Here is a 26,645-nt window from a genome sequence, read left to right on the forward strand (position 1 = left end):
GATTTTGCGTACATGAACCATATCATGATATGATATCGAGAAAAATCTTTATGATTATCATGATATTGATTTCAACCATATTGCCCAGCCCTACCCAGGTCTGTCCTCACCGTCTCTCCTGTATGGCTGAGTCCTGGAGCCTCAGTAACTCTGAGCTGCGAGGTTAAAGGTTCATCTGCAGGATGGAGGTTCTACTGGTACAAGGCTGTTCCCAAACTATCAGACAACTCCTACACCTATGAGCTGCTGCCTGGTAGCAACGATGGGACTGCAGAGGGTTCCTACATCCTTCATGGGCCGACACACACAGGAGGATATATGTGTAGAGCTGGGAGAGGAGACCCAGTGTTTTACACTCGCAACAGTGAACCTAAGTTTATCTGTTCTGGAGGCGAGTGTGTTTCATTCATTCATTCATTTATGGATGAGCCATCTGTCCATATAGCCAGCCTCCAAGTTAGCCTCCTCCTCTACTCACTCACTCACTCACTCACAGATTCTTTATCATTTCCCTCTTTCTCTCAATATCTCTCTCTTTCTTATGATATTACTTTACTTCAGAATTAGAAAAGCATCGTTAAACCTCTTCATCTCTGTCAGCTGCACCAGTTTGACCATCATTACAAATACATGTTGCGGGAATAAGCTTTGTTCAAATACACAGAACTTTATTTAAAATTTTAGTCAAGATTCCAAAGATACGAAATACGTCATGCTGAATTACAGGGCAATGTGTCTATAAATGATGCACAGGTTACTTAGGTTAGGTTACTTTAGGTAGGGTACTTTCATTCTTTGTAATCCAATGAAATGTTCAAAAAAATGTTTTTACTGTTTGAAAAGCCAGCAATTGGAAAACAATTCACGAAATCAAAATGATTAAATTGTTTTCTTTCCTGGTGTGAACTCAAGGCGAAGACACGCCACCGGGGTTAACACATTTTTAGAGGAAACAAATTTTGGCGTAACCCCCAATACTTCAGCCTCTACAGGCTAGATGCCGTTTCAAGGTAGACAGTTTATCAAGATGAGTGATAAGTGTCAGAGTGTGCACTTGACCAACTGAGGGGGAGGTAGGCGGGACTAATAGTACGCTCCACTGCCTCAATGTTGCATATTGTTAGCTTTAAATATCTCATAATATCTCTGCTCTCAGTCTGACCTCTGATTGTGTGTTGTCTTTCAGATCGTCGCTCATCAGCTTCTGTCACAGTGAGTCCCAACAGAACGCAGCACTTCTCCTCTGAGTCTGTCTCACTGAGCTGTGAGGGAAACTCTACTGAGTGGAGAGTGAAGAGGTTTACTGAGGGAGGATACCTGACACACTGTTCATCTAACTGGGGGTCAATGACTGGATCCAAATGCAACATCACCAACATACAGTTTAGTGCAGTGTACTGGTGTGAGTCTGGATCAGGAGAGTTCAGCAATGCAGTCAACATCACTGGACAGTGTGCGTTTCAATTAAACATTTTTTTTTTACATTCAATTAAGTCATTCAACATTTCATTATATTTTCCTGGCAAACTCCTAACATGTGGACATGTTTCCAAAGTGTTACATGCCTGTGTATTCATTAAAAAATCTATCACTCTTTCAGCAAGGGTCTTAAGGTAGCTTATAACTTAACTAACTATAAATGATGTTCCATACTGAATTTTATTTTCTGGCCAGTGATCTTTTGTAACAGTAGGTGTCCAACTTGAACAGTGGATATGTCAGTTTGGATTGAAACTCTTCATATTTAATTTTCTGTTTCATAGATGGAAGTCTTATCCTGGTGAGTCCTGTCCATCCTGTGACTGAGGGAGATTCTGTGACTCTTGGCTGCAAATCCAGAACAGGACCATTACTTTCTAATGTGGATTTCTATCAAAATGACAAACTCATCCAAAACGAAAACAGAGGGGAGATGACTATCCATGCTGTGTCTAAGTCAGACGAAGGCTTCTACAAGTGTAAATACTCTAGAACAGAATCACCACAGAGTTGGATGGCAGTAAAAGGTGAGTAGAATTAAAACAGCTTCTACTGAGTTTTCCCTTTTCATCAACTGTGTTACAATCGGAGATGGAAAGAGTAGTGAAGTTTTTACTCAGGTAGAAGTACTGTTAGTTCAAGCGAGTCACTATCTAAGTAAACATGTATCTCACAAAAAAAGAACACAGGTTAATACTATTACATGCATCAATTATGGGAGATAAGATTCAGAATAACTGTTTTACTGTGACTGATCTTATATCATTACTCCTATGTATAGAACTAAAATAGGAGCGAATTCTTAGAAATTATTCAGAGAGAAGTTAATCACTGGTATTGGAAATCACTTTCCACTCCTGCTTTCGACATTAGTCAGTTGTGGATGTGACAAAGGGCTTTCCTGCTCATACCTAGAGTTTAATCCAAACAATTTTTGCTGCGTGATTTGTTATTGTAAAATAAGTCAGTGTTCATATACTAGTGACATCACAGGTGTACTGTTTTAATAATACCTCTCTAGTTGCAGTGTCCAGGCCTGCAAGCTCTCCATTTCTTGTGTGGTTGATCATTGGACTGGTTACTGTCATTTTATTGATCATCCTGCTGCTGCTGTGTTGCTACAGAAAGTCCAAAGGTGAGATTTTTTTCTTGCATATATTAGAGGGATTACACTCTGATTATTCAAAATCACTGAGCAATTCTCCCTTATGTCATGACACTGAATAGCAGAGGGACAATTTGTAAAGCAAGACTATATAACAACAAATGTGTTTTTCACAGATCCATGTTGTGGCAGGTAAGTACAGCACCAATTCTCTCATCTTAACCATAACAGTGGTAACTTCCATGTTATTTACTACATTTACTACATTTATTAGGCCCATCCAGTCTCAGAGCACCAACCAGGGCTCCACTACAGACCAGAGAGAAGATCAAGAGAATGGACAGACTGTTCTCCATGGTCAGCCTTCAAACCAATCCTGATTGCTCTTCAAGACTAATCATAAACCCTAACACTAACATTTCTAACAATCACTTTCCTGTCAATGGAGAGATGGTTTTTCAAAGAACAACCCATAAGATTGGAACTTTTTGTTGATCTATTTTTAAATCAAACAGTCAGCCAGTTAGGTTGACGGTCAGAGAGTTTGTTTATATATCCATCTGTTCTATGGCACAACACTGTACCTCACAGATTGTACCTAAACATAATCAAACACTGTTTCACACTATTGAACTAAACCAAGCCAGTACTTTCACATGTTGGCTCTACAGTATGAAAATACTATTAATGCCATTTCTTACACCTGGGTCCTGACTAACCAACATTTGGTACTAACATCTACAAAACAATCAACGGCTCTAAAACAGATCTAAATGGTATAGCTTTGCTTTGCATCTATCTCTAAAACAATATCCCACACTCACATATAACTGGAAACAGAATATTAAAAGTAACTTGCTCAGTGCTACAGACAGATTTGAACAAGATGTATGTTAGAAGAGATGGTGAAGTTGGTAACATGGAATAAAAGTGATGAATTTGACCTTTATTTTTACTGACTTGTAGGTGATGCTTATGTCTATGAATCTATCAAAGGCTCTGAAGACACTGAAAATGGTACAGTATATACTTTATGATTAGCAAGGATCAGTTGGAAATGCTAGAATCACTGAAATTAACATGAGTAACTGATTGATTGAAATTCCAATAAGTAGAAAAATCTACATTTCAGGTGGACCTGCAGGTGAATCCAGTGACATCACCTATTCTTCAATTGAACTCAAAAACGTTCACAAGAAAGGTGAGTACACAAATTATAAACATGAAATGAATACAGAATAGCCAGCAATGCCGAAATATAAAAAGAAAGTAGGTGTTTTTAAAAATACATTCATCTGATCATCCTCAACAGGGAAGCATGTTGATCCAGCGGAGAGCTCGGTCTATTCTGATGTGAAGATAGGATCAACCACAGGTAAAATCATTTATTCATCATCCTCACTAACCTTTCAGCCACAAGCTCATTTACACAAACTTTTCACTGATACTGTATCACAGCATTATTACTAATTATACCAGATATAATCCTGGGTCAGGATGCAGTTCAAATCACCTCAGTCACTTTGGCTGTTTGCTTTGGGTCGTCAATGCCCAGATAATTCTAATAATGAGACAATTAAAATACTTCCAAGGCGTCAGATAAGTTTCAGCCAATCGCTAGAGTATAAATAAAGAGTTTTTATGTTTGTTTATATACGTTTGTATCATATTATATCCATGACTGTCATGTCCATTTAAATCAAGGGGCATCTGCCCTCTCCAGTATTTCCATACCCTGCCATCTGACGTGCAATAAAACACAAGTTTTTGTTGCTTTTCTTGTAGTCTAGCCGTGATGTTTCATATTGTGTAGTAGATCATACCCCTCCTCACTTTCTCAGTTTCTTACACAAACGAGCTTAGAGATAGCTGTGTTTCAAAATGCAATCTATCGCCAACAATAGCTGTGTAAATGGTTATGTTCTCTACTGCATTGTGAACTGTAACTGCCTCCTCAAAAATTATGGGTGCACCATGTCCCTGCATATGACACCTCCTAGTTGCTGTGTGTAAACACATTAGCTCTGGTGTCAATGTGGTGACAACACAAATTCAGCTATCACAAGCAACTGATTTCATGTATGTGTAATGAAGTGGGAAATTTAGTTGTTTTCACTTGGCTTGTTTCTTCTCTGGCTCTAGTTGCCAGTAAATAGGTTTTCTTCAACACACCAGAGCAAAACACACACATGAGATGTTTTTCTTTCTAATGTATTGTTTGTTTCGAGGACTTGGAGCCAGAGGGGCGAATATGAATATTATATATACTAATCTTTCCACCCAGGTGGGTGCTACACATCGGTACTTGTGTACATATAGCGATATGTGAAGCGCTTTGAGTACCTAGAAAAGCGCTATATAAATGTAATCAATTATATATCAATTGAAAGGTCTCAGTGAGATCTTTTCAGTGCCAAAAGTGCACTGAAATCATGACCCATAAGTTTTAATTAAACAAAAACTGAAAGCCGTAACAGTAAAAGTAGGGTTTTGTTTGCTGCCAAAAGGGCGTAACTGCACTTACGCCCTTTTGACACCTAGTAAAACCCTTTTGACACTGAACAAGCATTGTGGGCAGAGGATTCTAACAGCACTTAGGTCAACTCAAAATGCATGCTGACATAAGTAATGTCATGCATGGCAGCATGATCACATAATTTTTAGTATCCTATTCATATGCTAATTAATGTTCTAGGTCAATATTCAGATTCAATATTTTATAATGTTAGGAGTGTGAACTGGTCAAGATGAGCTCTGATAGTCAGACTGCTGGTAGCTGAAGTTCTCCCTCAGTGTTATGAGGAGTTTTACAGGTCTTTGAATGTGTCCCAGGACACATCAATAAGTGATGTGTCCTGGGACACATACAAAAATGTATTTCAATCAGGAGAGACAAGTGAATGAAGTAAAGATAATAGTTTATTATAACAGATGATTTGGTGAGAATTAGGACTTAACAAGAGTCTTTGGCGCTTAGACTCTACAGGGAGATTTTGAAATCGAGGGGCACCAGCCCTGAGCAGCAGCAAGATAAATCCCCCCGTGGAGTCCAGACACTGGTGGTGGTGGCTGATGACTTCTGCTGAAACTGATAGCTGGTGAGGTTGATGAGTGAAGAAGCTGATGAAGCTGATGGATCTGCGAAGGCTGGGCGGAGACGGGGAGGAGGAGGGGTGCGCATAACAGCAGCATGGATGGACTACAGCGGAGAGAGAGAGACATATTTAAAAAGACAGCAGCAAAATGATAGGCTAACAATAGAGGTGTGTCGCTGTGCTATTGGATAGATGTGACCAGCTGATGTGAACAGCTGATATCTCAATTGACAGCCCGGGAAAAGACAGCAAGGAAATAATGAGTGAGCATGCGTGAGAGAAGTGAATGGCAGTATGGAATGAGAAGTGAAACTACAGCATAAGCATGCAAAATATAGTCTTCCTGACTGAACCTTCGCTAAAGCTCCATTATACTAGCAAAAGAAAAAAAAAGTAGTAGTTTAGAATCAAAAGTAGTTTCTTATGTCTATAGAGGTTTATCAAAAAGGTTTATTAAAAGTTTTTAACAGAAAAAATGTATCAATCAATTTGATATGTTCCATGTAGCGTACAAAGGCCTTGGTGAAAGTTGCTGAGCATTACTTCAAGATAAAGATATTCATTCTGATCTTGTTTTATATTTCAGTGTTGATTGAAGTGTAATTGCTAGATTTGTATTAAAATTAATGTGTTTTACAATTGTTTACTTACATAAGCCCATATTCTGCATGGCTGTATTGGGACAATGTTTGTGCCAAAAAGGCGTATTTCACTCTTTTGCCATTTTTATAAAAGTTAACAAATATAATTCAACTTAAACTGTAGCAGTATTGTTTTTTATAGTAATGCTCAATCTGATAATAACACAAAAAGTGAAAATATTGTGCTTAGTATGTGGTAAAGGCAGCTGATCCAAGTTTGATAAAAATTTGTTTTTGCTCCCCTGTAAAATCTACTATAACGCACTTACACCTCTTTGGCTCCAAGCCCTCGATTTGATCAACAAACTGAACAGTGTTTCATTTAATTTTCCCTTCATGCATTTTATTGTCAGAAGCCATTGTATCACCTCAGAGTAAAAAGGAGGTGATCCCAAATTTCAAATATCTTTATTTACTCTATCCATCCATCCATTTGCTAACATGTTTTCAGCTGTGCTTCCAAAAGGTCACATTAAGTCCTAAAACCAGACAAACATTCAAATACACAAAAAATCAGTTTTAACTGTTAAAATCAAATGCAGTTTATCATGTCTGCTTTACAAATGATTCCTGAAATTTGTTCTTCTGTTCTAGAAGAATCAAATGTGACCTATGCCCAGGTTTACCACCAAAATAAAGGTAAAGCCAAGGATAACAAAGGTAAGTAAAGCCTATATCCACCTGCAGTCAGTAGTGTTAGCGTGCAACATATTGCTCTTGGACACACGTTAACGTGATTTCTGTGTATGTCCTCCCTCCACACATATGAACCTGCCATGTTTGTGAAATGGTAGCTGTGTTTTATTAATTTCAATGCCAACTCTTGTGGTAACCAGGGAGCTAGTTAGTGATCATTCATGTTGTCTTCTGCGTTTTATTTTTATGTGTATATACTACTTTGGAGAAAACTATTCAGTATACATGCATTGGTAACTGTTGTAGGTATGAGTACTTTGGGCATTATCATAGTGTTTTCACCAGTTCAGTACATTGTCATTGTAAAAGTGGAGCCTACTGGCAACCTTTACCAGCTACTGTAATTTACTGAGCTTCAGATTGAAACTGAGTATTTGGAGACCAAGAATCAAAATACTGTGGCTCTATGCACATCCATTTAAAATTTAAATTGAATTAATGTTTTGCGGTCCACAGAATTATCAACTCCTGCGGAAATTCAAGATACTGTTTATTCTGAAGTCAAAGCGGGAACAACACTTGGTAATATTAAGCTATTTTTATCCTTATAGAGCTAATGCTGCCATATCATATACATATTTTGTCTTGTTTTTTTATGCTGCATTCTACAGATAATTAAACGGGTTACAACTGAATGTAAAATGTCAGACAGCACCCATACATCTTCAATAACAGTAGGCTATATCTCTGTGGTTGAGTTTTTAAGTTGTTTGCTGTGTTTTTGTTGCAGATCCGTAGTGCGTCAGGCAACCAAAGAGAGAGAGAGACATGGACGACAAGAAAACATGAAAAGGAAAATACATTCTTACTTACCTGACACACTATCATTTATACAGCCACACAGATGTAACTGCAAATTCACACATGCAAATTCAAGCACATGCCTTTTAAACTGAATCGCCTTTCTGAGCATCTACAAGTTTATACTCCACCCTTCTATAGTCTGTATGGGGAACGCTATAATTGCACACATTTCTGCTATTCAGATATCACATATGCACACTATGTTGTACAGATTATTTTGATAGCATTTCATTAATACAGACAGGTGATGTAGTTGAATGAAGTTTGTTGTTCCAAGCACAAACTGCAGGACCACTGAGACATTTTGTCATTTTAAGAGTTTACGCATATCTACAATATATATAATAATAATAATAATAATAATACTTTATTTGTATAGCGCTTTCAAAACAAATGTTACAAAGTGCTTCACACAGACGAATCAAAAAGGTAATAAAAACAGGATGAAGATAAAACATAAAACAAAAACCATAGTCACCAAGTTCATTAAGATAAAGTGTCAAGTAAAGCAATTTACATAAGATGAAGTACAGGAAGATAAAAATAAAAATAAAATAGAATAAAACTCAGTCATGAGAGAGTAGAGAGGTTATAAAAAGGCCTTCTGATAAAGATATGTTTTTAGGAGTGTTTTGAAGGATGACAGGGAGTCTGCTCTCCTTATCTCTTCAGGCGGGGCATTCCAGAGTCTAGGGGCCCGAACAGCAAAGGCCCGGTCACCTTTAGAGCAGAGCCTGGACTGAGGAACAGCCAAAAGGGCCCTGCCCGAGGATCTCAGGCTGCGCGCTGGCTCGTAGAGATTTAGGAGGTCTGAAATGTAGCTCGGTGCCAAGCCCTGAAGTGCTTTAAAAGTTATCAATAAAATCTTAAAACCGATTCTAAAAGGAACTGGTAACCAATGTAGAGATGCTAAAACGGGAGTAGGGCTGCAACTAACAATTATTTTCATTGTCGATTAATCTGTTGATTATTTTCTCGATTAATCGATTCGTTATTTTGTCTATAAAATGTCAGAAAATGGTGAAAAATGTCGATCATTGTTTCCCAAAGCCCAAGATGACGTCCTCAAATGTCTTGTTTTGTCCACAACCCAAAGATATTCAGTTTACTGTCATAGAGGAGTAAAGAAACCAGAAAATATTCACATTTAAGAAGCTGGAATCTGAGAATTTCGACTTATTTTTCTTAAAAAATTACTCAAACCGATTAATCGATTATCAAAATAGTTGGCGATTAATTTAATAGTTGACAACTAATCGATTAATCGTTGCCGCTCTTAATGGGAGTGATATGATCCTGTCTCCTCATCCCTGTTAAAACAGAATTTTGTACTGTTTGAAGCCGATCCAAAACTTTTTGGTTAAAACGGGAGAATAATGAGTTGCAATAATCCAGCCGCGATGAAATGAAGGCATAAATAATCCTCTCTGTGTCGTTAAAATTCAGAATTGGTCTAATTTTTGCGATGTTCCTAAGCTGGAAAAAAACAGGATTTTACTAGGGATTTGGCATGCTGCTCAAAGCTCAGGTCTGGGTCAGAAATAACTCCTAGATTTTTGGATACAGTCTTAATGTTATGAGTGAGATGTCCAAGGGAGGGCAGGATCTGTCTGGATATATGCTCAGGGCCAATCACAAGAACTTTCTCTTCCTTGTTGTCTGAATTTAATTGGAGAAAGTTTTCAGTCATCCATCCCTTGATGTCAGTTAAACATTCGAGCAGAGAGGCCAGCATGTATTGTATGTATTTTGATACAGTTATTTTGTCACATTATTTTTTAAAGCTGCACAAGGGATCTTCACATATAAGCAGCTCCAAATGGCAGGGAGAGGTAACAGTTTGAGAAATTGACCTGTGACCTGTGATCACTTTATACCAAAGGATACCAAAGGGACCAGAGAGGCAAAAGATCTAAAGCTGGTGAGTCCAGCTTTCTCTGAACGGAGCGCTGCTCACTGCTGATCAGCAGACAGTTTGTATTTAACTCTTTAGTTTTGATTCATCACTTCCTGTGGGTGGAGAAGTGTCCAGACCTGCCACCAGAATATCATTTGGGCAAATAGGGAGAATCTGCTGGATCTCCATTAGATGGGATGGGACGCTCTTTTCTCTTGCAGCCCCTTGCAGGATGTATTTTTACATAAAAATCTTTCCTAGTGCAGCTTTAAGTCAGTAACTTATTCAGTGTTAGGTGTGAAAGCCCAGGGATGTCCAGAATTGTTTTTTTATATGTAATGCACTGATGTCAACGAGAATATTTATGAGTTTTCCTCTGTCCTTTTAAAACTAGATAGATAAGTATTTATTTGTCCTGGAAGGAAAATTAATTAATTTTTTAATTAATTTCATTGTAAAGCTTGGTTTTTCACCAGTTTATGCAACAATAAACATGTATTTCTTAAGCAAGCTGTCAGTAGTGTTTTTCTATTGATATGATAATTTTCTCCATCCAGCCATGTTTAATCTGTTCTATAATCCTCCCTGTATTATTGATCAGTCAAGTATAATCGTCCCCTTGAGGGGCAGCAGTAGCCTAGAGGTTGGAGAAGTGGGCTTGTGACCGCAACACAACCATCACACCAGAAGAGGGAGTGGGATCCAAGCAACCTCTGAAAGCAAGGACAAATCCAAATTCAAATCCAAGCAGCATCTACATATGGTGATGCTTTGTAATAGAAGTAAATCGTCATAGTTTCTAATAATTGGAGAAATGAACTCCATGGACTTGTGAATGGAAGATGTAATTTGAACCCCATGTGCCCCATGTGATCCTCTCCTCTCCTTCACTGACTTCTGTGAACCTTGAGCAAGGCACATAATCCCCAATTACTCCAATATACCTGTTCAGTTCAGGGGCCAACAGCGGTCCATCCATCTACTGGGCAGGTCCTTATGTGAATATGTGTGACTGTGAGTCAGTGAAGCCAGATGCTACTGAAGGAAACCATGACCAGAAGCCTTTTTTATTTTTACAGATAATATGCAAATCAGAGGGAGAGTAATCCATATGTTTTAACAGAAAATAACACTGTTGTTGTGTACTTTATGAAAATCTGACACCTTTTGAGTGGTGAGCTTAAAGTGGAGAGCTTTGAGGGGAAGTGGTGACCACATCCTCCTCTTCTTCCTGTCTGCATCTTGTTCTCCTGGCCGACCCTCCATGATCTGTTTGAGATCAGTCTTGTTTGCACAGCTAACTTTCTTCTTCCCACCCCTCTGCTCCTCCTCTCTCTCTCCCATGCACCTCCTTTTCTTTCTCCCAAGTTCTCTCCTCTCTTCCTCTGTTCCTTATCCACTTCCTGTCCTAGCCAACTCCTCCTGCTCTTCTTTACTCCTTTTTTCTCCCTCCTCTTTACTTGCCATCTCCTTCATTTGTTCACCCTTCTGTCTAGTAATACCAGACATCAAGATAATGCAAAGCAACTTCACTAGACAACCATCTTAAATGTCACAGTGCTATCTACGTCAATTATTGTTCCACTTATTGTACAATGTTGCCATAAAAAAAAGCAGAAATACCATTACCGTAAGACTATTTTGTAATTCACTTGTTCTCAAACATGGAGATTTCACAGGCGCACATAAGAGTATCAAGTATCCGTGGCATCTGTATCAATATTCTGGGTATACAACACATGAACAAATAAATACATACATACCTATATACATACACATTTCATATCCAATCCAATATAGAGAGTATCATATGTACACATACGCACATATAAATGCTCACATACATATACAAACATGCATTCATCATAAAATACATCCACACATATACCTGCATACATACACTCACACCACACATGCCTCTAATGCATTACATACACTACATGTGAATACAAGTACAATGTGCACAAATAAACACATACCTAACATATGTGTGTATCATATACATGTCTTTTTACTCACATCCCACAAACATATACAATAATTAACCATTTCTGAACGCCTGTAAATCCAATCCATGTTATAAATCAAAGTATATGTATCAACAAGAGTAAACTTTAAATAGAAAGGTTTACACAATGCCACTGCTTCACCCCAATCCTCACCATGTCAGCCTCTGATTCATTATTCACGTTATTTGAAACACTGATGCAAGGATCCGATGTCTTATGGATCTGCAATAATTACATGTATTTTCTGTGCCTGCAATCATACATATAAAAAATCTGTCTAGGTCAAACTAAACATTGTTTTGTGAGCTCGTCCAATAAAGAGGAAGGAAGCAGCGATGGTCTAAACTCATAGAAGGAGAAGTTGGACAAACTCATACTGGCATGCAATGTCATTTCTTTTTCACTGCAGCTCGCTGTCTCTCTCTTCCTGCACAGAAGTTTTAAGCTCACTCTGTATAGGAAGTGGAAAAGTTTGTGAGAAGCAGAGCGACAGAGTGGCTGAGCTGGATGTGAGGATGGGGCGCACCTCGCTCTGTGTGCTTGTGTTATTCTGTGAGTACAACAGTGACTTTCTGTGTTCCAATGGTGCAGAATAATGAAAATGTTGTGGTGAAAAGAACGGAGCATCAGTGGTTTGTCTAATTTCTTTGTCACTGAGAGTTTGAATAGAGCAGAGTCTTGTGGGTGTAATCAATATGGAAACTGTGCTATCCAAGCAGTTGATGAAACTCAAGCTGTTTTGTCTTTGTTGATTGTCATTTTGACAGTTTGATAGTGTCTGATGAGGTATCAATCTTTATTTTAGTGCTGAGTACACTCCTCTACCATGGACACGCTCAAGGTGATGACAGAACTTTCTCTATTCTCTTTATCTATTCATTCACTCAAGATGAATCTCCACCTATCACTCATCGCTTTCTCTTTCTATTTCTACATTTTTCCATACATATCATTTCACTGTATGTATTTGCACAACTTATAACTGTATCAAATTATATATTGCTCAAAACAAAGCTATTTCCAGTATTTATTTTTTCTTCTAATTGTGTAGTGCTGTATGTGTTTGTGTTGGGAGAACAGATGCTGTGCTGACCCTTGAACCCAACTGGTCCCATGTATTTACTGGAGAGTCTGTTACATTCATATGTGACATGAGGGAAGGACAGGACACTGACTGGTGGTACAAAATCAACAAGGATGGTCAAGAATTTGTCAGCTACTCTCCGTCTAAACGCTACACATTTCAGTCTCTAACAGGCAACAGTGGTGAATATCAGTGTATTGGTACGCACAACCGTTACACATACCATAAAAAAGAGAGTAATAAAGTCACTCTGACTGTATCAGGTAAGTCAACAAACTTATTATCACTACCATCTTGTTTACCATCACCTATAGCATTTATTTATGAGTCATTAAGGATGTTGTTCAACCCATGGAGATATATGATAATAACCCTGTTTGGTACTGTGCTTGTATGATGTTTAAATGTAATCAGGATTTTAATCTTTACAGTATAAGAATTTTTTAGATTCAGACCCCTTAAATGCTGACCAGAGTTGCTAGCTGTATTATTTATACCACTTTTCACCTGAAAATGTGTGTTTAGTAGGTCTAAAGCTAAGCAGATGGTGTAATCCAACATAATATTCTTTGGTGTAAAGGATTAACCATCACACACATAACCATTAGGGATAAGATAACAAAAAAGAGAAGAAGGGCAGAGTTAATTTCTCACAATAAAGAGATTCACATATTAATAGGTGGACTTGCACAACAAACTATGTGGTGCAGTCTTCTGTTGTGTGAACTGTATGGAGAAATTAACTTACATATTTCTAAAGTAGGCTTATCATTAATTTGATGGAAATTCTAAAGAGGGTGAATCTGTATATTAATTATAATTAGAAAATACATCTGAATGTCAATGTAGAATTCTGATAGCACACTTTCATAGATCCTGAGTGCATTATGTGATATGCTGCCACAACACTTACCCAACATATATAGTATATGCAGTATGTGATCATGTGACTGAGCTGACTTACTGAAACAAGGCTCCTCTTCTGCTGCATAGATGGTGATGTGATCCTGGAAAGTCCTGCTTTTGCCTTGTTTGTGGGAGAGTCAGTGACTCTGCGCTGTAGGCTTCGTATTCAGGGAAATGCGAACAGAGCTAGTTTCTACAGAGATGGATCACTAGTTGAAATGGACACAAACCACCATTCAGTCAAAATATCTGAAACCACAGAGGAAATGACCATTAGTCCAGTATCAGAGACAGATGAGGGATCCTACAAGTGTAAATTTGGTGAGCAGGACGGTGCAGAATCCAAAGAGAGGGAACTGAGAGTGGAAGGTAAGATGCTGTCACACTATGGTGAGAAATCTGAAAATGTTTTTGCCATGCCAACATTACATCAAGAACTCAAACTCCTTAAAAAGAATTGGTCTGGACCTTTCCTCGCTGATTATGCAATATTAATCTGAACAGAGAGTCAGATCAGGTCAACTGGATGATGTAATAAATCTCTGTGTTCATGACTCTGCCTACAGCTACTCTGACCTATGAAGTCTAAATAGAAGTGATATAGAGGAAAGACTCAGATTGTCTTCTCTGGTAGATAACATACAATAAGACACAAGAAAGAGTATCTGGGTGGCACTGTCTCTCCAGAGACACTTGTTCTCCTGTTTAAATCTTTTTCAAAATGTTCTACTTTACTCATAAGAATGACTTCAGCCAGAGTGTCTCTTTTATACCATTTAGAGGTCCAGCCTATATGTTTCTATATGGTCACAGTTAATGAATGTCAATTAATGCAAGTTCAAGTCAAATCTCAAGTGTTTGAGGGACAAGTCTGAGTCAAGGCTCAAGTCTTTGGTCATGAGTCTCAGTCGTCTGCTTAAACCACAACATGGTTATTTCTAAGAGCAGAGAATTTACAGCCAGCTGATTACATCGTGTTTTATTTAGCTATGTGTATATGAGGCAATGGTTAAATAGAATGATGATGTACTGTAACCCAAACAAAGGTACTGATAGGAACCACAAGTGTACAGTACAGGATCAGTTAACGCATCATACTGCCCTGCGATAGGAAAAACACAATGCAAGGTCAGCTTTTTAAAGCTTGATAGTCTTTGTAACCAAATGCTGTCGACAATGGCACTACAGCTGATGCCATTAGTCCTGGGTATCGTTTTAAAATTACTATACAGAATGAATACCAGAACCTTTAAAGTGATACTGATACCCACAATAAGGTACTTAATTCAATGTGAATGAAAGATTTCATTTTTGTAAAATGCCACAGCCCACCACCCCTCCCCATCCAAATGTTTGTCACACAAATAGATTTTGAAAATGTTCAAATTGTGAAAATATTTATTAACTAACTTCATTCAATTAATTATTCATTCAGACAGTGTAGTTTTAAAATTTTAAGATTTTGAGTCGAGTCTGAAGTCAGTTTGTAGGTGCGACTTGAGTGCAAGTCAAAAACTTGAGTTCCCATCCCTGGTGTAGTCAAAGTGTGGTGACACAGAGCAGCTGTTGGCAGAACTGAACTTGTACTGTATGTGCATACTGTATAGCTGTGTTTGTCTTCATATGGTGACTTTACTTCTGAAATGTTTTCCTTCTAAACCAAACAGCAAATACACCAAAGGCCACACTGAGGACTGACTCATCAGCCATACCAGTAGGAGGCAGAGTGACACTGACCTGCTCTGTGGAGGGCTCTTCTGGCTGGAAATATTACTGGTACAGACAAACCACAGACCCTGAAGCACTGATCATGGAGGATGGTGCACCCAACCTAAACAAAGTCATCAGTGTCTCAGAAGGAGGACTCTACAGGTGTAGAGGAGGGAGAGGAGACCCGGTTTTCTTCACACAGTACAGTGATACAATCACCATAGACAAAATTGGTGAGTTTGTTTTGGAATAAAACAACATGCATTCATGATTACCAAATTTGTTCTGTTGATTTTATATTTCTATTTGTATACTAATTTTTTGGTGTGAACAGTTGGCAACAGGCCTGTTGTGACCCTACAACCCAACTGGCCTCAGATATACATTGGAGAGATCATCACTCTCAGATGTGGGATCCAGGAAGGAGGACACCCTGAGTGGGAGTATGAATGGAGAACAAGCAGCTCAAACAAACCTCTGAAACAAGCTGCATATAGGATTGTCAGAGCTTCTCTGTCTGACAGTGGAGACTACTCATGTCAGGGCAGACAGAGAAGTGACCTATATTCTTCAACAGAGTGGAGTTATGCCATCACATTGACAGTATCCTGTAAGTCAAATCGTCTTTCATTCATAGTGAAAATGTCCCTATGTCACATGTTTTTATGTTTTCATCTATCTACACATCCCAACAAGGCAATAGTAAACATGTCGTCCCCCATAAATAATGCAGTCCCCTCAGGGCCAATCAGTAACACATATGTCACCTTGTGTTTTCTTCTTGTGTGGGAAAGAAATAACTGAAGAGGAGCCGTCATTCAGTGGACTTCAGCTTTTGAAATGCATTTATTAGGGGTCCCCAGCACAAAGTGTTTTTGTTCGGATTATTATTATTCCGCTTCTTCTTCTTCTGCCCTAAAAGTATCTGGATCTCAGAAACCGTAAGAGCTACAGCAACCAAACTTGTCAGATACGTCAAAAGTCTCAGCCGCTACTCAGGCAACGAAACCCAAGTCAATTGGCCTCATGGTGGTGCTATAACAAGCAACTTTACGTTTTGGCCTATAACTTCTGAACCGTATGGGCCACAATCAAAATTCCATTTTGAATTTTGTCCAAAACTGTTTTTTCGCTACTCCTACAAATTTTGTCCAATCGTCACCAAATTTGCGACACAGCATGTCTGGACTGTCCTACACAAAAGTTAATGAGCAGTTTTTTGATATTCCACACTGTTTTCATATAATTGACTTCCAAAGTTTGGTCAACTGTCGTGGGTGGGGCCTATTTCACAAAAATTGCCATAACTCAGGAATGCATTGTCCCATGGTAACCAAACTTGGTACACGTGTGCAGGTATGTAGTCTGAGCTAATATAAAAAAAAATTAGTGTCATTTCACCTATAGGGGGCGCTATAGCAACATTTCAAATTTTAAAAGGCCATAACTCGGTGACTGTAGATCATAGGAACAAAATTCCTTGATTGCTGGATTCCTTGGACCAAGTTGTATCTGTCCATATAGGCCACTCCCATTTCAGCCCACAAGGTTTTCCACCATGTTGAATTTTGTCCAAAACAGTTTTTTTGCTTCTTCTCCTACATATTTTGTCCAATCTTCACCAATTTTCGCTCACAGCATGTCTGGACTGTCCTGCACAAAAGTTATCGAGCAGTTTTTTGATAGTCCATACCGTTTTGCTACAACTGGCTTTCAAAATTTGTAGGCAAGGCCTAATATACAAAAATTGCCATAAGTCAGGAAGTTGTTGGCCTACCTTAAACAAATTTGGTACATATGTGCACAGGTCAACTCTGAGGTAGCATGCAACATTTGGTGGTATTGTAACCATAGTTGACCATAGTTAAAGTACTCTAAGGCTCTAAATAGCCTATAGCTTGGACAGTCTCATTACTTGGCCCTATTTTTTTGTGCTCCCTCCATTGCCTCCTAGTGGACTCATTAGCCTAATGGTTAATGAATAGGTCTACCATGCAAAAGATTGTGGGTTCAAATCCTGTGGGTAACTCTGTCTCCTCACACCACTAAGCTTGTGATAACTAAGCATAATGTCTTAAGTTTCAAATTTTTGGACAAATGACCTTATGAGAAGATGAACTTGACAGAAGTCACGGGCCAACACAAAAGCCGGTGTTAGGCTGCATGTCCGAACTTCACAACGTTATTTTTTGTGTGTCTTTCCACCTGTAATGTTTTATCTGTCTGTCTTATCAAATTGTGCTTGGACCCCTCAATCGCCGCTTGCGGCTATATTTTATTTATTTATTTATTTATTTAGTCATGTAATTGTAACGCCCCCCTGAACCATTTAGTGTAGTCTTGAAAATATCAGAAAACAGAGGTGAGATTCATCATTACCCCAAGTTTTGTCAATTCGACTCATTGAGGGGGACAATCATTTTAATCTTTTTTCGCTTTAATCCTAATAGCAGGTAGACCTAAGGCCACACTGAGTGCTGACAAAACAGCCATACCAGTAGGGGGCAGTGTGACACTGACCTGCTATGTGCAGGAATCTTCTGGCTGGAAGTACTACTGGTACAGAAAGGAGAAAGACTCTGAACCCCTGACCACACAAGATGATGATCCCAACTCAAATGAAAACAGTGTCTCACAGGAAGGACTCTACTGGTGCAGAGGAGTGAGAGGAGACTCGGTTTTCTACACAGAGTACAGTGACTCAATCCACATTGGTAAAAATGGTGAGTTTGGCAATGTGTTGGAATGAAAAATTTGTGTGTTCATGATTATTATTTAGGATATTTAGAAGTCTGATGTTGATTTTACAGTCATTTCTATATCCTAATTCTGTTTTTTCTGATTTTTGGTATGAACAGTTGCAAACAGGGCTGTTGTGACCCTGCAACCCAACTGGCCTCAGATATACAGTGGAGAGACCATCACTCTCAAATGTGAGATCGAGGGACAAGGAGACACTGAGTGGGAGTATGAATGGAGAACAAGCAGCTCACACAAACCCCAAAAACAAAATGAATACAGGATTAGCAGTGCTTATACAACCCACAGTGGAGACTATGAGTGTAAGGGCAGACAGAGAAGTGGACAGCAGTCTTCAACAGAGTGGAGCAGTGCCTTCAAATTGACAGTATCATGTAAGTCAGATCATCTTTCATTCATACTGAAAATGTCAAGGATTCATTAAAAGGTTAATATACAGTATATACCTTCATATTATATTATACTGTATATTTGGAGGCAGCACTTAAAGAAAAACGTACTAAATATGTTGTTGGGACAGCGTCCAAGCATTACATGTAATACACTGACAAGACTAGCCAAGTTATACATCATGTCATGTTTTAATTCTGAGAAAAATACTTTCCAACAGATAAACCCAGGTCTGTCCTCACCATCTCTCCTGTATGGCTGAGTCCTGGAGCCTCAGTAACTCTGAGCTGCGAGGTTGAAGGTTCATCTGCAGGATGGAGGTTCTACTGGTACAAGGCTGTTCCCAAACTATCAGACAACTCCTACACCTATGAGCTGCTGCCTGGTAGCAACGATGGGACTGCAGAGGGTTCCTACATCCTTCATGGGCCGACACACACAGGAGGATATATGTGTAGAGCTGGGAGAGGAGACCCAGTGTTTTACACTGATGACAGTGAACCTAAGTTTATCTGGTCTGGAGGTGAGTGTGTTTCATTCATTCATTCATTCATTTATGGACGAGCCATCTGTCCATATAGCCAGCCTACAAGTTAGCCTCCTTCTCCACTCACTCACTCACAGATTCTTTATCATTTCCCTCTTTCTCTCAATATCTCTCTCTTTCTTATGATATTACTTTACTTCAGAATTAGAAAAGCATCGTTAAACCTCTTCAACTCTACCAGCCCCACCGGTGGGACCGTCATTACAAATACATGTTGCGGGAATAAGCTTTGTTCAAACCTACAGAATTTTATTTTAAATTTTGTCACACTGAATTACAGGGCAATGTGTATATAAATGATGCACAGGATACTTATGTTAGGTTACTTTAGATAGGGTACTTTCATTCTTTGTAATCCGATAAAATGTAAAAAAAAAAAAAAACTTCTTTACTGTTTGAAAAGCCAGCGATAGGAAAACAATCCACAAAATTGAAATGATTAAATTGTTTTCTTTCCTGGTGTGAAATCAAGGCGAAGACACGCCACCGGGGTTAACACATTTTTAGAGGAAACAAATTTTGGCGTAACCCCCAATACTTCAGCCTCTACAGGCTAGATGCCGTTTCAAGGTAGACAGTTTATCAAGATGAGTGACAAGTGTCAGAGTGTGCACTTGACCAACTGAGGGGGAGGTAGGCGGGACTAATAGTACGCTCCACTGCCTCAATGTTGCATATTGTTAGCTTTAAATATCTCATAATATCTCTGCTCTCAGTTTGACCTCTGATTGTGTGTTGTCTTTCAGATCGTCGCTCATCAGCTTCTGTCACAGTGAGTCCCAACAGAACGCAGCACTTCTCCTCTGAGTCTGTCTCACTGAGCTGTGAGGGAAACTCTACTGAGTGGAGAGTGAAGAGGTTTACTGAGGCAGGATACCTGACACACTGTTCATCTAACTGGGGGTCAGTGACTGGATCCAAATGCAACATCAACAGCATACGGTCTAGTGCAGTGTACTGGTGTGAGTCTGGATCAGGAGAGTTCAGCAATGCAGTCAACATCACTGTACAGTGTGCGTTTCAATTAAACATTTTTTTTTTTACATTCAATTAAATCATTCAACATTTCATTATATTTTCCTGGCAAACTCCTAACATGTGGACATGTTTCCAAAGTGTTACATGCCTGTGTATTCATTAAAAAATCTATCACTCTTTCAGCAAGGGTCTTAAGGTAGCTTATAACTTAACTAACTATAAATGATGTTCCATACTGAATTTTATTTTCTAGCCAGTGATCTTTTGTAACAGTAGGTGTCCAACTTGAACTGTGGATTGGATTTGGATTGAAACTCTTCATATTTTTTTTTTACTGTTTCATAGATGGAAGTCTTATCCTGGTGAGTCCTGTCCATCTTGTGACTGAGGGAGATTCTGTGACTCTTGGCTGCAAATCCAGAACAGGACCATTACGTTCTAATGTGGATTTCTATCGAAATGACAAACTCATCCAAAACGAAACCAGAGGGGAGATGACTATCCATGCTGTGTCTAAGTCAGACGAAGGCTTCTACCAGTGTAAATACTCTGAATACCCTGGAACAGAATCACTACAGAGTTGGATGGCAGTAAAATGTGAGTAGAATTAAAACAGCTTCTACTGAGTTTTCTTTTTCACCAACTGTTACAATCGGAGATGGAAAGAGTAGTGAAGTTTTTTACTCAGGTAGAAGTACTGTTAGTTCAAGCTAATTACCTAGGTTGGAGTAAGAGAACTTGTCTTATAAATTATCTAAGTAAACATGTATCTCACAAAAAAAAGAACACAGGTTAATACTCTTACATGCATCAATTATGGGAGATAACATTCAGAATAACTGTTTTACTGTGAATGACTGATCTTATATCATTACTCCTATGTATAGAACTAAAATAGGTGTGAATTCTTAGAAATTATTGCGAGAGAAGTTAATCACTGGTATTGGAAATCACTTTCCACTCCTGCTTTCGATATTAGTCAGTTGTGGATGTGACAAAGGGCTTTGCTGATACCTAGAGTTTAATCAAAACAATTTTTGTTGCATGATTTGTTATTATAAAATAAGTCAGTGTTCATATACTAGTGACATCACAGGTGTACTGTTTTAATAATACCTCTCTAGTTGCAGTGTCCAGGCCTGCAAGCTCTTCATTTCTTTTGGGTTTGATCATTGGACTGGTTACTGTCATTTTACTGATCGTACTCCTGCTGCTGCTGTGTTGCTACAGAAAGTCCAGAGGTGAGATTTGTTTCTCGCATATAAACATCGAACAAAAAGTTCGGAAATTTATGTTTGGTAGATTATTTTTCTGTTGTAACAATGCTTCTTGGCGGGGCGCCCTGGTGGCTCACCAAGTAGGGTGCGTACCATAAGGCTCAGGCCTTCCCGCAGCGACCCGGATTTGAATCCGACCCGTGGTCCTTTGATGCATGTTCTCTCCTCGCTCTCTCTCCCATACCTTCCTGTCTCTCTCTCACTATATCTCTCAAATAAAGCATAAAAATGCCAAAAATAAATCTTAAAAAAAAAAAAACAATGCTTCTTGGCAATACATTTTATACCGTTGGAAAGCCTGTTTATTTCCCTTTTAAATGGTGCCCCATTTGTAAGGAACATGCATTTGTGGGATGAGCAGCATAGCTGAGTATGTGGGTTGCGCTCATGTAAAATTTGCCAAATCTTCTCTGCCAATGCCAAACAGCTTATTCTGCTGTTGCTATTGACTCTTGTTTGGTGTTGTTTGGTGGATTGGATGATTGAAGTCTATCAGTAACAAGGAAGAAACAAGACATATTGGCAATTTTACAATTTATTCATTTAACAAACAGTCAGGAGCCTCAGTAGCGTGTGGAAGAACCATACACAGCCACAACAGCCTGGCACCTCCTCCTCATGCTGGTCACCAGCCTGGTCACACACTGCTGTGGGATGGCATTCCACTCCTCAACCAGGATTTGTCGCAAGTCAGCCAATGTGGTTGTGTTGGTCACTCTAGCACGAACAGCACGCCCAAGCTGATCCCATAAGTGTTCAATTGGGTTGAGGTCAGGACTGTTGGCAGGCCATTCCATTCTCTCTACCCCCAAATTCTGGAGGTAGTCTCTGATAAACCCCGCTCTGTGGGGGCGAGCGTTTTCATCTTGGAGGATGGAGTTCGGTCCCAGACTGTGGAGATATGGGATCGCCACCGGTTGCAGAATCTCATCTCGATATGTCTCTGCATTGAGATTGCCTCCAATGATGACAAGCCTTGTTTTTCCAGTGATGGAGATGCCGCCCCACACCATCACACTGCCTCCACCAAAAGGTGTTACTCTATCGGTGCGGCAATCAGCATAGCGTTCTCCCCGTCTTCTCCACACTTTGACCCTACGATCCAACTTCCGTAGGCAGAATCTGGACTCATCGCTGAACATAACGTTCCTCCACATGTTCAGGTTCCAGTGCAGATGTTGCCGACACCAGCGCAAACGGGCCTGACAGTGAAGGGCAGTCATGGCAGGCCTCCTGGCAGCCCCATGAGCCCGGAGATTGGCTGCGTGCAGTCTGTTCCGGATTGTCTGGGCCGAGAGCCGTGTGCCATATCGTCCTGCAAACCTTGACTGCAAATCTGTAGAAGACAGCCTACGGTTCCTAAGTGCTGAAAGGGTGAGGAACCGGTCTTCTTGGGGTGTCGTCTTCTTGGGACACCCACTTCGCGGTCTGTCTCTGACATCCCCCGTTTCATGGAACTTGGCCTTCAGTTTGGAGATGGTACTATGGCTCACTCCAAATAATGCCGCAACTTGCTTTTGTGGAACACCAGCTTGAAGTTGCCCTATCGCACAGGCCTTATCGAGACAGACGTGGCATGCCGATTCTTGGAGCAGACACCAATTGACCACTGTAGCAGGGCCATGCTCACAGGTGCTGCCAATCAGGTGCCAATCAGGTACCTGATTGTCAGCACCTGGGGGTACCGGAAGCTCAAAACAAGAGTCAATAGCAACTGCAGAATAAGCTGTTTGGCATTGGCAGAGATTTGGCAAATTTTCAAGAGCGCAACCCACATACTCAGCTGTGCTGCTCATCCCACAAATGCATGTTCCTTACAAATGGGGCACCATTTAAAAGGGAAATAAACAGGCTTTCCAACGGTATAAAATGTATTGCCAAGAAGCATTGTTACAACAGAGAAATAATCTACCAAACACAAATTTCCGAAGTTTTTGTTCGATGTTTATTAGAGGGATTACACTCTGATTATTCAAAATCACTGAGCAATTCTCTCTTATGTCATGACACTGAATAGCAGAGGGACAATTTGTGAAGCAAGACTATATAACAAAAAATTTGTTTTTCACAGATCCATGTTGTGGCAGGTAAGTGCAGCACCAATTCTCTTATCTTAACCATAACAGTGGTAACTTCCATGTTATTTACTACATTTACTACATTTATTAGGCCAATCCAGTCTCAGAGCACCAACCAGGGCTCCACTACAGACCAGAGAGAAGATCAAGAGAACAGACGGACTGTTCTTCATGGTCAGCCTTCAAACCAATCCTGATTGCTCTTCAAGACTAATCATAAACCCTAACACTAACATTTCTAACAATCACTTTCTAGTCAATGGAGAGATGGTTTTTCAAAGAACAACCCATAAGATTGGAACTTTTTGTTGACCTATTTTTAAATCAAACAGTCAACCAGGTAGGTTGACGGTCAGAGAATTTATTTATATAACCATCTGTTCTATGGCACAACATTGTACCTCGCAGATTGTACCTAAACATAATCAAACACTGTTTCACACTATTGAACCAAACCAAGCCAGTACTTTCAAATGTACTTTCAAAGGTCCTGACTGACCAACATTTGGTACTAACATCTACAAAACAATTAACGGCTCTAAAACAAATCTAAATGGTATAGCTTTGCTTTGCATCTATCTCTAAAACAATATCCCCCACTCAAATATAATTTGAGATGAGCTGTACTGACTGGAAACAGAATATTAAAAGTAACTTGCTCAGTGCTACAGACAGATTTGAACAAGTGATGAATTTGACCTTTATTTTTACTGACTTGTAGGTGATGCTTATGTCTATGAATCTATCAAAGGCTCTGAAGACACTGAAAATGGTACAGTATATACTTTATGATTAGCAAGGATCAGTTGGAAATGCTAGAATCACTGAAATTAACATGAGTAACTGATTGACTGAAATTCCAGTAAGTAGAAAAATCTACATTTCAGGTGGACCTGCAGGTGAATCCAGTGAAAGCACCTATTCTTCAATTGAACTCAAAAACGTTCACAAGAAAGGTGAGTACACAAATTATAAACAAGAAATGAATACAGAATAGCCAGCAATGCCGAAATATAAAAGTATAAAAATACATTCATCTGATCATCCTCAACAGGGAGGCATGTTGATCCAGCGGAGAGCTCGGTCTATTCTAATGTGAAGATAGGATCAACCACAGGTAAAATCATTTATTCATCATCCTCACTAACCTTTCAGCCGCAAGCTCATTTACACAAACTTTTCACTGATACTGTATTACAGCATTATTACTAATTATACCAGATATAATCCTGGGTCAGGATGCAGTTCAAATCACCTCAGTCACTTTGGCTGTTTGCTTTGGGTCGTCAATGTTTGTTTATATACGTTTGTATCCATATTATATCCATGACTGTCATGTCCATTTAAATCGAGGGGCATGTGCCTTATCCAGTATTTCCATACCCTGCCATCTGACGTGCAATAAAACACAGGTTTTTGTTGCTTTTCTTGTAGTCAAGCTTGTGTCTATAGTCTATATTGTGTAGTAGATCATACCCCTCCTCACTTTCTCAGTTTCTTACACAAACAAGCTTAGTGATAGCTGTGTTTCAAAATGCAATCTATCGCCAACAATCGCTGTGTAAATGGCAAAACACACACATGAGATGTTTTTCTTTCTAATGTATTGTTTATTTGATCAACAAACTGAACAGTGTTTCATTTAATTTTCCCTTAATGCATTTTATTGTCAGAAGCTATTGTATCACCTCAGAGTAAAAAGGAGGTGATCCCAAATTGCAAATATCTTTATTTACTCTATCCATCCATCCATTTGTTAACATGTTTTCAGCTGTGCTTCCAAAAGGTCACATTAAGTCCTAAAACCAGACAATCATTCAATTACGCAAAACATCAGTTTTAACTGTTAAAATCAAATGTAGTTTATCATGTCTGCTTTACAAATGATTCCTGACATTTGTCTTCTGTTCTAGAAGAATCAAATGTGACCTATGCCCAGGTTTACCACCAAAATAAAGGTAAAGCCAAGGATAACAAAGGTAAGTAAAGCCTATATCCACCTGCAGTCAGTAGTGTTAGCGTGCAACATATTGCTCTTGGACACAGGTTAACGTGATTTCTGTGTCTGTCCTCCCTCCACACATATGAACCTGCCATGTTTGTGAAATGGTAGCTGTGTTTTATTAATTTCAATGCCAACTCTTGTGGTAACCAGGGAGCTAGTTAGTGATCATTCATGTTGTCTTCTGCGTTTTATTTTTATGTGTATATACTACTTTGGAGAAAACTATTCAGTATACATGCATTGGTAACTGTTGTAGGTATGAGTACTTTGGGCATTATCATAGTGTTTTCACCAGTTCAGTACATTGTCATTGTAAAAGTGGAGCCTACTGGCAACCTTTGCCAGCTACTGTAATTTACTGAGCTACAGATTGAAACTGAGTATTTGGAGACCAAGAATCAAAATACTGTGGCTCTATGCACATCCATTTAAAATTTAAATTGAATTAATGTTTTGCGGTCCACAGAATTATCAACTCCTGCGGAAATTCAAGATACTGTTTATTCTGAAGTCAAAGCGGGAACAACACTTGGTAATATTAAGCTATTTTATATCATACTTATAGAGCTAATGCTGCCATATCATATACATATTTTGTCTTGTTTTTTTATGCTGCATTCTACAGATAATTAAATGGGTTACAACTGAATGTAAAATGTCAGACAGCACCCGTACATCTTCAATAACAGTAGGCTATATCTCTGTGGTTGAGTTTTTAAGTTGTTTGCTGTGTTTTTGTTGCAGATCCGTAAAGAGAAGTGTGTCAGGCAACCAAAGAGAGAGAGAGACATGGACAACAAGAAAACATGAAAAGGAAAATACATTCTTACTTACCTGACACACTATCATTTATACAGCCACACAGATGTAACTGCAAATTCACACATGCAAATTCAAGCACATGCCTTTTAAACTGAATCGCCTTTCTGAGCATCTACAAGTTTATACTCCACCCTTCTGTAGTCTGTATGGGGCATGTTATAATTGTACGTATCTCTACTATTCAAATATCACACATGCACACTATGTTGTACAGATTATTTTGATAGCATTGCATTAATACAGACAGGTGAGTTGAATTAAGTTTGTTGTTCCAAGCACAAACTGCAGGACCACTGAGACATTTGTCATTCTAAGAGTTTATGCATATCTACAATATATTTTGGGTACAATTATTTTGGTGG

The 26,645-nt window shown here is 39.1% G+C and overlaps 1 protein-coding gene and 1 long non-coding RNA gene across 2 annotated transcripts in view; both read left to right on the plus strand.

Moving 5' to 3' along the window:
* The window catches only part of LOC139641182 (basement membrane-specific heparan sulfate proteoglycan core protein-like), a 28,583-nt gene extending 4,708 nt beyond the window's left edge, over positions 1–23,875 (plus strand). Inside the window, exons 7-30 of the mRNA XM_071515456.1 lie at positions 95–391; positions 1,187–1,453; positions 1,764–2,006; positions 2,501–2,614; positions 2,761–2,776; positions 2,859–2,941; positions 3,551–3,601; positions 3,717–3,785; positions 3,897–3,959; positions 6,915–6,980; positions 7,473–7,538; positions 12,162–12,278; positions 12,532–12,567; positions 12,807–13,073; positions 13,804–14,085; positions 15,384–15,659; positions 15,761–16,036; positions 17,877–18,149; positions 18,285–18,569; positions 18,803–19,099; positions 19,870–20,136; positions 20,447–20,698; positions 21,226–21,342; positions 23,865–23,875. Coding sequence (XP_071371557.1) covers positions 95–391; positions 1,187–1,453; positions 1,764–2,006; positions 2,501–2,614; positions 2,761–2,776; positions 2,859–2,941; positions 3,551–3,601; positions 3,717–3,785; positions 3,897–3,959; positions 6,915–6,980; positions 7,473–7,538; positions 12,162–12,278; positions 12,532–12,567; positions 12,807–13,073; positions 13,804–14,085; positions 15,384–15,659; positions 15,761–16,036; positions 17,877–18,149; positions 18,285–18,569; positions 18,803–19,099; positions 19,870–20,136; positions 20,447–20,698; positions 21,226–21,342; positions 23,865–23,875 — 4,091 coding nt within the window. The remainder of the gene's footprint in view (positions 1–94; positions 392–1,186; positions 1,454–1,763; positions 2,007–2,500; positions 2,615–2,760; positions 2,777–2,858; positions 2,942–3,550; positions 3,602–3,716; positions 3,786–3,896; positions 3,960–6,914; positions 6,981–7,472; positions 7,539–12,161; positions 12,279–12,531; positions 12,568–12,806; positions 13,074–13,803; positions 14,086–15,383; positions 15,660–15,760; positions 16,037–17,876; positions 18,150–18,284; positions 18,570–18,802; positions 19,100–19,869; positions 20,137–20,446; positions 20,699–21,225; positions 21,343–23,864) is intronic.
* Positions 23,876–24,176: 301 nt separating this feature from the next.
* On the plus strand, positions 24,177–26,584 carry LOC139641183 (uncharacterized). The gene is made up of 6 exons (XR_011694973.1): positions 24,177–24,228; positions 24,344–24,412; positions 24,511–24,573; positions 25,370–25,435; positions 25,928–25,993; positions 26,206–26,584. It is a non-coding gene; the product is annotated as an uncharacterized lncRNA (long non-coding RNA).
* The last annotated feature ends 61 nt before the right edge of the window (positions 26,585–26,645 follow it).

The sequence above is a fragment of the Centroberyx affinis genome, unplaced genomic scaffold (genome assembly GCF_046629955.1).
Source record: "Centroberyx affinis isolate AG114_WGS23_722 - 3 ecotype Tasmania unplaced genomic scaffold, CSIRO-AGI_Caff_v1 ptg000353l_1, whole genome shotgun sequence".
NCBI lineage: Eukaryota > Metazoa > Chordata > Actinopteri > Beryciformes > Berycidae > Centroberyx > Centroberyx affinis.